This window comes from Rhopilema esculentum, chromosome 19 (assembly GCF_057945365.1).
Source record: "Rhopilema esculentum isolate cy_ngs chromosome 19, ASM5794536v1, whole genome shotgun sequence".
Lineage (NCBI taxonomy): Eukaryota > Metazoa > Cnidaria > Scyphozoa > Rhizostomeae > Rhizostomatidae > Rhopilema > Rhopilema esculentum.
The window spans coordinates 7,915,646-7,928,354 of NC_142833.1; the positions used below are offsets into that span (position 1 = coordinate 7,915,646).

The window sequence follows — 12,709 nt, forward strand, 5'->3', positions numbered from 1 at the left end:
TTTTTTATGAAATTTGATTTTGGTGCAGCTCTGCACCCTAAAATTACTGTCAATATCAAAATTATTTTACCCTTTACTTTACTCACTCAAGACAGATTCATTTTTATTCAATATGTTGATGTTTAACTTTCAAAGTTCTGGTAATATGACTTTTGAATACATTGTCCCATTGCCACAATTTGGATTTTAGAAGACAGAAAAATTTTTTGACATTTCACTGCAAAATCTCCATTTTATGCTTATTCTGGTAGATTTCCAGTATGATAAACACATTTTTCTCAACCCAATAAATCTTTGAGAAAATAGTTCCCAGGTTTCAATACTTTTTGCTGAATCTTAGGCCGGATTTCAAAAGGATAAGAGAGTTGAAGAAATCTCTTAACTTGAAAAATTTGCTGCAAAATAGTTAATTAGCAACGTTTAACAAAATTGTAATTCTTTTTCTCTTGTCCTAAATAATTTTACTAAAATATCATTCTGTTGTCTCCGGTCTATAATAGATTCCAAAGCAAAGTTGTAAAATTTGTTATCAATTAACATAGAAATATTGGTACATTGTGATGGGTAATTTATATGTTGTTCTTTCTTTCAGTTGTTTTTGACATAACAAAGATTGTATCAATATCAGATGGCTTTGTCGTCAACAATGATGGTAGCAAGATCACTCTCATAAACTTTCCAACGTCCTCGACAGCGTTTAAATGGTATTCCAATAAACAACTGTTTGCTGTTATCAATGGATTAGAAAAATGCCTTGGAATTGACGATGCAGACAAGCTAGAAGATTTGAATGAACGAGATATTCTTTTGTCAGTTGGTAAGCTTGCTTTAGAGAGATAGTTAGGGATATAGTTATCAATAGAAACGATACCAAAATGCTTCACAGGAATGGTGCTTGAAACAGATCGACGTGCGGTTGTGCAGGGCCTTCGCTACAAGGGGACAGATTGCAGGGGGCATGGCCTACCTACCTTTTGGTTTGAAACAAAATTAAAATCAGCTCAGCTTATTTATACAGATAAGCCTTTATATTACTATAAATACAATCAGCCAAAATCCACACGTCAACCATCGTCACCAAAATTTTTGCCAAATCGGGGCAAGACGGGGTAAGAGGAAAATTTCTTTACATTGCTTGCCCATCAAGTTTAGGGTCAGTAGCGCGGGCCTTGACTGTGCTGTTAGCGAGGATATTATAATCATATAAAATACCCAAGATGTTCCTTTTGCCTAAAACATTTTTACCGTGCAAAAAATTTCGGCCTCATTGATCAATTCGTAAGATGTATTGTAACACATTGGAACTAAAACATTCCTTTCCAGGATGAAACATGAAAACTTCTGCTCTATTCTTATTCTGCTGTTAAGTCAAGAATGAAAGGGTACTTGAGCTACTTCAACAGCATCCAAAATTGGTGTGTTCAGAGATCAAAACAAGTCAATTCTTTTTATGACCTTAAATCACAAAGTTTTGGATGACAAAACAAAATTTTATTTAGGCGGCAGCACACTGCATTTGCAACTCTTTTCAATATTCATATTTCCAAATGAAATGCGATGAAGATGAAATAAAGAGAAATTCAAGGCTTTTTTAATTCCAGTCCCTTTTCATTTCGGTTGAGTAAAATAAACGTTCCCTTATTAGGTGCTGAAAAAATTTATATTTTTCATTGCGTAAAGCAAATGAAAGGAGTAAAGCAAAGCAGAAAGTCATGGTATAACCTTTCACTTCTTTTGCCTCTTTTCTGATGTAGACAACTCTATTATCGAAGCAGTTACTCGAGTCACGCACTTTGATGTCCTACTCTATTGAGATTCAAGTCGTAAATTTGAGAGCATTCGTTGTTGTAAATGCTTATTTACAACAGTGAATCACATAACATGTCGCTAATGCCGATTTTTTATCATTTCAAAAAAATGGAAATTGCCAAACCGTATAAAGCTATGGCTCTGTAAGTATAGGCCTAGTACAATTTAAGGTTACAGTAAACGTTATTGACATGATATTTGGTTTTATCTCCCTAAGCGCATTCTGTTAATGGAATTGGATTTAACTATACATTATTCGATGCACAAGAATTCGGCGAATCCAACCATATTAAAATAATTGGCAAAAATTGTAAAATGATACTTTTCAAGCAACTTTATCCCCTAAATATGTGTACCATCTTCAAAAGCTATTTTGTACCCTTGCGTATAATGTAACAAAATCTGACTTGTATCAGCAGACAGTGCAGATCCTAAGCTACCAAATTTTATCTCAGATTTTTCAAATTTCTCCTCCTCTTAAAGCTATACCCTGTCAAAATTTGTAAATAATTTTTTCCCTCCCATAACTGTATTTGGCTATAAAACACGGACCAGAGCAAATACAAATATTTTGAGAAACAATTTGCTTACCCGACATCTGTTCTTGCCGTGTGCAAATTTGTTAGCCATTTGATTAGTTTCTTGGGTACAAAATAGCTTTTACGTACCTGTATGTAGAGAAATTGTGAGTCCGTAAAAAACTGGATTTTACTGATGCCACTTGAAAGGTACCCTCGTAAACCACAGTGTCAAGTCATTAAAAGCTTAAAAATCAATTAGCTTGCTTAATAACTTAGCTTGCGTTTTTCTGATTGGCCTTTTTTGGTCCACAAATTGGTATATATCTTCCACCATGTTCTTTCGGACTCTTGTTCTTTCGTTTTATACTCTGGAGAGTGTCATACGACAGAGCTTTTAGTAATATTTTGTGAAATCTTTGCTTTTATCAAAGCCATTTTCAAGTTCTGTTCAGCCAAGAAGTTTTCAAAAGAATATTCATAGTTCATAGGAAAGCATGAACGTTCAAAGGAACCAGTCAGTATAAGAAGGAAGACATAAACAGAAAAAGTTTTCTGAAGACAGTAAAACTCGTAGTCTTTTATTCTACTGTATGCCTATCCATGCTGTAAATTTGTTCAAGGAATGGCAAACTTGCAAATTGGTATTTCTAAATGCGAGTGTACCTTTGTAAAGCTCAAGTGTGTGAAAAAACAGGCTGCAATCAACAATGGGCCAAGAGAGGTTAAATAAATGTTGAGTTCGTCTTGGCACTTGTTTATGATGAAGCTGACAGCAAGTTTGCTGACACGCCATTGTTGAGGAGACTACTCATGCACTGAAAGTCGTCCATTTAGTTTCCTTAGATTCTTTATATATCAATTGTCAGTCCTATTGCAAGTTTTACTGTTTATCACAGATACTGATTTCTGATGATTATGATTATTCAATGTTCGAATACATATGCTGGCTTTTCTCTGACCGACTATTGAAATCTGTAAAAGTGATGCAGCAAATGATAGATATCATTTGTCTTATTTTCCTGCATTTTGCGCATGAGCTGGATGATGTCATAATTTTCAATTCAAACCCGTTGTTGGAAAATTTGCAAACTGTCCCCCTCCTTAGAGTCCCAACCTATGACGCCCCTGTCTAAGTCGATAAGTTTTATACTTTTTTGTAGGTTGTCAAGGAATGGAATTTAAGTTAAGAAGTGATACAAAAATAGAACTCCTTCACACTGACTATTGCTGGCATAATGAAGGCAACAGTCTGAAACTCAGACAGTGCAGTATTGCAAGAGGTTGGAGTAAGTGGTGATTCATTTTTCTTCTTCTTTATCTGTTTGTCAAGGTCCAACAATATTACTTTATATTTTTGAATGGAGCAAGAAGATCAGGGCCCACTCTTATACCTTTTTGGTATTTTAACGCTAAAGTATTTGCTCACTAATTATGATTTCAAAATTTGTTTGTTTGTTTGTTGTTTTGAAGGGCTTCTGAAATCACAATCTTTGGAGAAAAGGCAGCCGTCGAAGGAAAGAAATTGCAAAGTTTATTTAAGGTGCTAGCCACATATCTTCTGTTGACATTCAGCTATTGAGCATGAAATTGAAACCTTGTTTTTCTATAAAAGATGTTGATCAAGCAATCATTCTTCTCAAATAGGCTTATCTACCATTCCAATTCCACAAACATCAACTGTAGTAACCATGTCAACTGCAAGTTCAAGTATTCATACGTCTCAAGTATCACCCGTCACATCGACATCATCCGTTGTCTCAACATCATCCGTGGTCTCGACATCATCCGTGGTCTCGACATCATCCGTGGTCTCGACATCATTCGTGGCCTCGACATCATCCGTGGTCTCGACATCATTCGTCGTCCAAAGCTCATCTATCGTCTCCACTTCATCTGCCGTCTCGACCTCATCCGCCTCGACATTATCCGTAGTCTCGACCTCATCTAGAAGCTTGAACGCGCAAGTCAATCCCTCAGTGACAACTGCTTTCAGTTTTGCTACCAAGCAAAGGACACCGCTCCTTACTGCGTCATCACTAAACTACAGAAATGTTTTGCTTACACCAAGTACAAGACACCTGGCAAGCACACTGCCACAAAATATAGCTGAAAACAAGGCGTCCAGTGATATTAATTCTATGACACAGTCAAGCTTGGATCCAGGAGGCATCTCCAGCTTGTCATTTAATTCAAGGTCCCGCTACAAACTGTGGCCGAAGCCATCCAAAAGCGTTTATATTCGGTCAACGACAGGTAGAAAATATTTTCTGAAATGAAAAATAACAAGAGACTCTTTGACTGTTTATAAAATTTAAAAAGAGGACAAAAGTGTATAGATATCACAATGCTGCAATTTCTAGTAAAGAAAATTTTTCAATTTCACCAGTTAAAAACACGACCTGCTTTACATGAAGTATTGTCAGCTGTGATGAGTGCAGTCTAGAAACAATGCAATAAAACTCATTAAAATAGTAAAAGTTAAAAACTTAATAAATTCATTTGAAAAGATTGGGTGTTTGAATCTGACTTCTGATTAGAAATCAAATATCGAAACACTGCTACTTTCTGATTAAAAAAGTGTACAAATGTTAGAACGCAAGACTTTAAAATTAGCTGGAATTGTTTCTTGGTGGTCAACTACTTAACACAGCTATCGCCAAACATGTACTGGCCCCTAGTCCCGGCGTGTCCACTCTCACTTAGTTGTGTACCCAAGCTAATCCGAGAGATCTAGAAAAAATTCCTTTCCTCTGACTAATATGTCAACTCCCAATACCCTTTTCACTGAGATGAAATACGAAATGATAATGAACTTTATTAAAACAAAACAAAGTGAACACGAATTCCTGCTCTGCTACACTGTGATTTTCTCACACTTTTTTGGTCCAAAACTGCGTTTATTGATTAAGTTAGTCATATGATTTCTTTAAAATAGATTTATAGATTTGTCTAAAATGGTAATACATAAAAAGAGAACAAATTGTAAAGAAAAACTGCCAACATTTCTATTAAAAATTACATTCTAAATTCTTCTTTTCTTCTACGTGTTTTTTGAGCCACATTAAGGTGGTGCGCTTTTGATATCATAATTATGTTAGTGGGCAAATTACATGCGGGCGTCTGGTTTGTCAGATGATGTCAGCTAAAGGAAATCGTAGCCTTGATTGGTTTAAATACACCTTATTTAAGTTATTTCTACCAATTTTTAAAGGTACCCCATATCTAAGTCTCACTGTCTTAGGTTTTGGAGAAAACAGCCATCTCTTTATCAGAGATTTTTCGGATGATATTGGGTACACCTCTGAATGAAAGTAGACACCTCGCGCTCGAGGTCTCTGAATCTAACGAGTCTTAACTGGATAGTCTTATAAAAAACAGCTGTACAAACGATTATCAAAAATTCCTGAAAACTTTGAGTACTCTATATATCTTGAATTTCTTTTGAATTTATGATACATTTCTGTATGATGCCAGAAGCACAAACATTGATTGGTCAAATAATGATATTTCTACAAAAACAAAGCATTATGTGGAAGTCCCCTTATCATTAAGTAGGGCAAAAAAAAGTCCTAAAGCTTAAATGTGCTTCAGTGAAACTGTACATCACCACTCATGCCTATAAAACTTTTTCACAGTTGTTGAGGCAAGAGGGACAGTCAATCATGGAATGCATCTTGCAGAGCCTGGACAGCAATGTGAAGAATTTTGCAGGTCAAAAGGTAAGCAATCTATCAAAAGTACAGCTTTCCCTTTCCAAATCGAATGTCTGTATCTATCATGGTTCAATTGCCTTTTTTTCTTTTTTTTATGATCATATGTACTTATTTTGGCTTCTTCCTAAATAAATTAAGTTAGCCTTGCTCTACCACCTGTTGGTTGGCAGAGTACAGTTGAACAACTGACACACAATACAACTGTCTAGGCATGGCTGAATACTATTGTGAATTTGAGGCATCTTGGACATTTGAGATGAAGTACGAATTTTGTGACTGGACCAGGCTTTTTTAGTTTGTGTATACTTTTTTCCTCCTTCACCTTGAGGGGTGAAGCAAATCCTTGAATAATGTCATGTATCCGTTTCACACTGTCACAGGCTTAAAGATGTACAGAAAGAGATTTATTCAGAGATATGCCTAGCAGTTAGTAATTAAAAACTTCGTTGCAAGGATATTCACTCTTACACTAGTGCTGTAAAGCAGAATTTTTCTTGTAACCTGTCTCTCAATGGCATTGCAACACAAACTTTTTGTCACTTGCAACACAACCTTTTTGTGTAACGAATAGTTTCTGTGTTGTGACAGAGTTTTTGCTCTTGCAATGACTACATAAAGAAACAACATTATAACATGGATTTGTTCAACTTGCGTTGCAGTCAAAGGTTGGCGCCTTTGTTTACAGACTGTCCACAATCTCCAAGTCTGTCGTTCAGGGTCAATTGGACCAATTTCCAGAGGTCATTGCTGTTTCACGCTTTACAAAAATCTTTGATTTGCCATTATGAGAAAAATTGCAAGGAAAATCTCCACAATGGAATATTAGCTTTTACAGACGTACGGCAATGAACAATGTTCTAGTACAACTTACCGATGATAACATACATGAAAATAAATTTAGGTGCTATTTCACCTTCAGATAGACCATTTTACCAACAACGCCCTTTTAATGTTTTTTTCCAAAGTATTTGCAAGTTCTCTAGAGGTATTTGATACCTCTACCTATCTAAGAATGCTAAATTTGCAATTACCTTTCAATCAAGTGTTTGTGTCAGCTCCCTCTTTTCTACACTGTTTAAATAGTCGTATGGTTTTACACAGGAATGTTTTGCTCAAAACGTGTTGATACAGGAAACAGAGAGGATGCTTTTGTAAGCAATGGAGTGACATGCAAAGGAAAAACAGGACACAAGTCATGGCGATATGCATACGATCCATGTTACAATGTTACCGATGGTGAATGTTATGGCTACATTGACGTGAATGATACAATATCATGTACAATTGAAGGGTTTAACAACATGCAAATTAGAAGACTCTGCAGATGTGTCGCATCTGGTATTTTTCCACCATTACCTACCATTCATATATTTAGTTAATTGAGCAGAAGGATTTTCATTGCTTACTATGGTTTTATACTATTACCATATTTGAATAAAGCAACAGAAATACTAGATTAAAGAAAAGGATTAAACGCGATTATAGAGCCCCATTGGTATGATTTTGGAATGCCAATGTTAACATTACCTGAAGTATTCAAAATAGCACTTTCATAAATTTTCAGCTCAAATTTTGCATTTTCTTAAATACGTTGTATTTTAGACATTAAAAATATGTGGTATTTTATAAGTGGCAACAAAAGTACTTTTTACAAGAACCACGTGCTAATCTTGAAGCTCATTACAGAATTTAGAGTCTACTTTGTATTTTAAATTGTGCTTTCAAAAGGTTTTTTGAACTTAAAAAAAGAAAAAATTTCATTAGAGGTACTTTTTGTATCTTTGACATCTTTTATGACTGATATATACAAAATTTTTCAAAGCTGATGAAGACAATTTCGGTTCATGGTTGCCTTGGTCAAAATGTACAGCATTATGCAACACAGGGAAGCAAGAAAGACAAAGAATATGCAATGAACTTCCATGTAATGCAGAAAGTCTTCAAACTAGAGAATGCAACACTCAGCCCTGCCCTGGTTCGTTTTATGATTCATCGTTTGAATTCTGCATTGACTTACCTTTTTTATATTCAGATCTTAGTAGCAAAATTGGTGACAATTCATTCTAAAACAAGCAGATTGGCTTTCCATGATAGAGATATGATTTGTGTATACTTTGTTACTTTGTTTTGAACAGTTAATGGTGGATTCTCTGATTGGTCGGTTTGGTCCGGATGCAGCAAGTCTTGTGGCGGAGGGAACAAGAGCCGCACTCGGTCATGCAATAACCCGGTTCCTAAACACGATGGATTAGACTGCTTTGGTGATAAGCTACAAAGCGCAGTGTGCAATGTTCTTTACTGTCCGGGTAAGGCTTGTAAATACCTTTTAAGGTGCATTTTTCCAAATCGTCTTTGTTAATCGGGTTTAGGGAACCGTTATCAATGGTCGCATTAAGAGTAGCTCGGACTAGCAACTAAAATCCATCCTGTTCTATATACCAAATAGCGGATTGTTGGTTTTATTCGGAGGTTGAAAGGTTGCAACTTCTGATTAGCATCTCGATGCTTCATTTCTTAGGACCTTCTGTTAAGACCTTCAGACATCATACCTAATCTGAATAAAAATTTATCTTCAACAGTTGACGGTGAATGGACAAAATGGACAGAATGGTCAGCCTGTGACAAGCCTTGCAATGGTGGTTGGTATAGGAGATGGAGATATTGTACCAACCCTGCTCCACTTCATAGGGGACGAAGCTGTGTTGGCGATTCACAAGAAAAAGTTCCTTGTAATCCACATACTTGCCCAGGTAAAAAAATCACCGCTATTTCATCACATTTTTGCACTGCTTCAACTTGGAAGGGAATTACCTTTTAAAAGCAAAATTGATCTTTGGGAAAAAAAAATAAGAAAAGGAAAATTGAACTGGAAAAAGATAATCATACGAATAAGAAAGAAATCTGTAAGAAAATCAAGAAAAGGATAAAAATATTTTCGACTTTCTTTGACCGTTCATTCTATCTGGAAATCATTGCTTATATATGTAGCAATATTTGTAAAATCATCGACATTCATGTTGTTTCTTGAAAATGACAATTACTAACTATAACAAAAGAAAATTTATGCTAAAATTTGATGGTTATGAAAGCACCTGAAGCTGATCAACAATCTAATAATTTGCAAAGAGAATTGTAGCGAATTTAAAGAAAGCACTTGATGACTAGTGATAGCAAGATTTTGTGTTTCGAATTAGATAATCTGTTGTTCAATGCATTGCAGCAATAAATATATATATATATTTATATATAATCACAAGGCAAATGCTGACAGGAGGAAAATTCTTTCCACAAGGGTGCTGCCCAATTGTATCGAACCACTCTTGGTCGATATCGAACTCCAGTTTGCTGCTTCAAAAACCCATGCTCATTCCACTGAGCCAAACGGCCCAATGAAATGAGTGAGGTATCTCCGAAGCCAACACTGGAGATTTCACCGTAGCCAAGGCAGTTTTAATTTCTTCTGTTTCGGCTTAAAGCCTTCATCAGAGCCATTGATATATATATAATCATAAGGCAAATGCTGTCAGGAGGAAAGTTCTTTCCACAAGGGTGATGCTCGATTGTATCGATATATATATATTAGGAGGTACTGGAGGCATTGCATTCATGTAACAAACATAAATTTCAATTGCTTCCATTGTATATTTTCTAACATAATTAATTTCTTATATTGTTTGTGTGTTTGCTATACCATTCAATTACGGGTGCACTTTTAATGCAAAAGTTTGGTCAAGCGGGCTAGTTGGGCGTTGCCACTGTAGCATGCTGTAGCTAGACAAGCATTTTGCATCCAATTTTACGTTATTTGAGCGCTTTTTTTGACTTTTACATGAAGAGGAAACTACTAGTATTACGGTAAGCAAAGAGAGACGTAAAGATGGCCATAATCTTTATTCATTTCTAGATGAAAACATCACGCTGTCTGATATTCGGTTTGACAGAGTATGGGAAGAGCAGTTGGATATTCCTGGCTCACAGGATTATCAAGAGTTCTACAATTTATTGAATCAAAATGTATGTTGTCTCTTATGCTCTTTTCAGAAATTTTTGATATTTAATTGACTCTCAATAAAAGATATATATGAATATGGATGAAATGCATTTTTCACAAAATTCGTTGGCCAAAGAAGTAACTGAAACTATCTGTTAGAGTGTACTGCGTTAAACTATTTATATTTATGCTTGATAGAAAACTCCAGATTGCTACTCTTAATTACAACCTTGAGACTGATAAATGGATGCAATTCCAGTTTTTTTGACTAGAAAAATATAGACTAGAGAAGAATATAGGAAGTTCTTCAGATGCTGAGGCTGTATTTTTCAATATTTTCCATCTCTTACTATATTAGCTAATACAAGATATAGCCTTTTTATATGAAATCATAAAGAAATCATAAATATATTGAATTCATTTCATTTAGCTTTGTAAAAAATCTTTTTTGCAGATACAAACCATATACCAAGGAGAAAGCTTTAATAACTCTTTTCTGAGTTGTGCTATACAGAATTTGAGGTAAAAGGCTCAACTTAGATTTCATTAAAGGTGCATGAAGATTGAAAATACGAACCATACAGAGAAGAAGCTTGGTTTAGGTGGTCTAATCATAAATCAACAAGGTGGCCTAAATCAACAATGCAGGCAATACAACTTTCTGTGAAAATCTGTGAATATTTTCTCTTGAAAAATCCGAAAACTTTAGCTACCAATTTCATTCTTCCAAGATTTGCTTTAATTCTCTTCTTCATTAGGCCAACAAGCTCACTGACAATGATACCTGAACAAATTGAGTCTGAGCATTACTAACAATTCAAAATATCAATCTAGTTCCTTACTTGCCTTACCTTAGCCTTAACTAGTTCCTTACTTGATCCACTCTTGGGCTTAGATGCAAAAGTTTTATTTATGCAACTATTATTAAAGGATTTGTCCTCTGAGTACTGTCAGACGAAAAACGCAGTTTGCAACGTCCTCCCATGAAGTTTTGATAAAAGATTTCTGTGAAGTCTCTAAAAAGAGTTTGTTTGCAATTGCCAATAAGAAAGGTTCAGTCTTACTCATTAAGATATTCTTCATATATTTCTGTACTTTGTATATTTAAAGGCTTTCATTCCCATTTCAGGAGAGGAAGCATTGTGGCAACATTTACTCTGTATTTCACTGGTCTAGACTCCTTCCAGATGCTTTTGTTGCAAGATGCGGTAGAAGAAGACAAATACCTTGGCAAGCTTAAGATAATGAGCTCCAATAATTCATTTGCATCTAAACTTGGTACGCTAAGCTATATTATTAAGATTTCTAATACAATAGTTACCAAATATATTTTTGGTATCGTAAAATTTAAAGATGGCGCAACATAGCGGAAGCATAGCATACTGAAATACTTTTCACGGTCGCTGATTGGTAAAAGACAAATTATTCTATAAAACGAGTCTTTTTTCATCACCTTGGATCACCTACCTATGCTGATACTGCAAAATACTAACATTTTATGCCTGATACTTGAGTGAGAACAAATATAACTAACCTTTTGATAATTTTGACGCTCGAATAAGTTGTAGCTTATTTTTCACTGATTCTTTTTTCTTTTTTTGTTAACGAGTTTTTTGCATTCTAGTTCCATCTGCCTCTCCAATCAACTTTGCGTTGAGTGCTCCAGAACCTAACATGGTCATAGCAAAGTGGGAACAAGTTCCAACGAACCACCGCAATGGAAACATAACTGGCTACATACTGTTTTACAAAGAAAAGCTTCTAAGATCAGAGCACTACCAAAACATTGCAACTACAAACCTTACAGTGACGTTAAGAGGCCTTCTGTCATACACCGAATACATGTTTCGTGTCCTCGCTTACAACGAAAACGGAAATGGACTGGCGAGTGATGCAATGACGATTTACACGCAAGATTCAGGTATAAATAACACGATTAACAAAGAAATATTTTCAAGGAAAAGGCTATATATTATATAAATAACGACTTTCAGAGAAACTTATTTCAATTCTTCCAATCATGTCAAGAGCAAATGACATTAAAATTTGAATTCAAGAGATGCATTTGATTTTTATGGATTTTTTCAATTGCATATTACCCACTGCTAGGTTTTGTCATCATTTTGAACCAAAGGGTGACACACAACTTTTACGGTCTTCAATTCCTTTGGCTCGGCTTCGAGTGTTAAAAAATCTTGGACGTTTCCTTTGCTATCACGATTCCACATTTTTTAACGGTTTATAAGGTTCATTACAGTAACAGCTAGGAACGTTTCACTGCTACATGGTTCGTTCTAATGGACTGAGACTTTGGAACGGCAGCTTGATAATAAAACTCTTTTAATAAGTACCACGACCAAAAAGACATAATATGAAAGCTAGATATAATCTAGCTAAAGTTGAAACATTTATTATAATGGACTTGCCAATGATTTGTAACAAGGAATTGCCGAATGTAATGGATTTCTCTATTTATCGGATTTGTTGAATTTAATCGGATTTTATATTGTCATGATGTAACAAGGAGTTGTCGAATGGATTCACGTTCGGTCTTTTTTGTCGTGGTACTTTTCATTAATTTTACATCAGTTCTGTTTGGAAAGAGAGAAATATCATGTAATTTTGAGAATATAAAAAATAGAAATCGGTTTATAAGCAGCTTTATATTTGCCTTT

The 12,709-nt window shown here is 35.2% G+C and overlaps 1 protein-coding gene and 1 pseudogene across 4 annotated transcripts in view; one reads left to right on the top strand and one right to left on the bottom strand.

Moving 5' to 3' along the window:
• LOC135688461 (uncharacterized) overlaps window positions 1-12,709 on the top strand; it is a 60,367-nt gene that overhangs the window by 23,699 nt on the left and 23,959 nt on the right. For all 4 annotated transcript variants that reach the window (XM_089114094.1, XM_089114091.1, XM_089114092.1 and 1 more), the window contains exons 7-18: window positions 593-817; window positions 3,491-3,616; window positions 3,975-4,583; window positions 5,966-6,049; window positions 7,145-7,381; window positions 7,866-8,018; window positions 8,179-8,349; window positions 8,623-8,793; window positions 9,948-10,057; window positions 10,489-10,556; window positions 11,164-11,312; window positions 11,659-11,955. In XM_089114094.1, coding sequence (XP_088970220.1) covers window positions 593-817; window positions 3,491-3,616; window positions 3,975-4,583; window positions 5,966-6,049; window positions 7,145-7,381; window positions 7,866-8,018; window positions 8,179-8,349; window positions 8,623-8,793; window positions 9,948-10,057; window positions 10,489-10,556; window positions 11,164-11,312; window positions 11,659-11,955 — 2,400 coding nt within the window. The remainder of the gene's footprint in view (window positions 1-592; window positions 818-3,490; window positions 3,617-3,974; window positions 4,584-5,965; window positions 6,050-7,144; window positions 7,382-7,865; window positions 8,019-8,178; window positions 8,350-8,622; window positions 8,794-9,947; window positions 10,058-10,488; window positions 10,557-11,163; window positions 11,313-11,658; window positions 11,956-12,709) is intronic.
• LOC148957974 (small ribosomal subunit protein eS27-like pseudogene) lies at window positions 6,152-6,400 on the bottom strand (annotated as a pseudogene).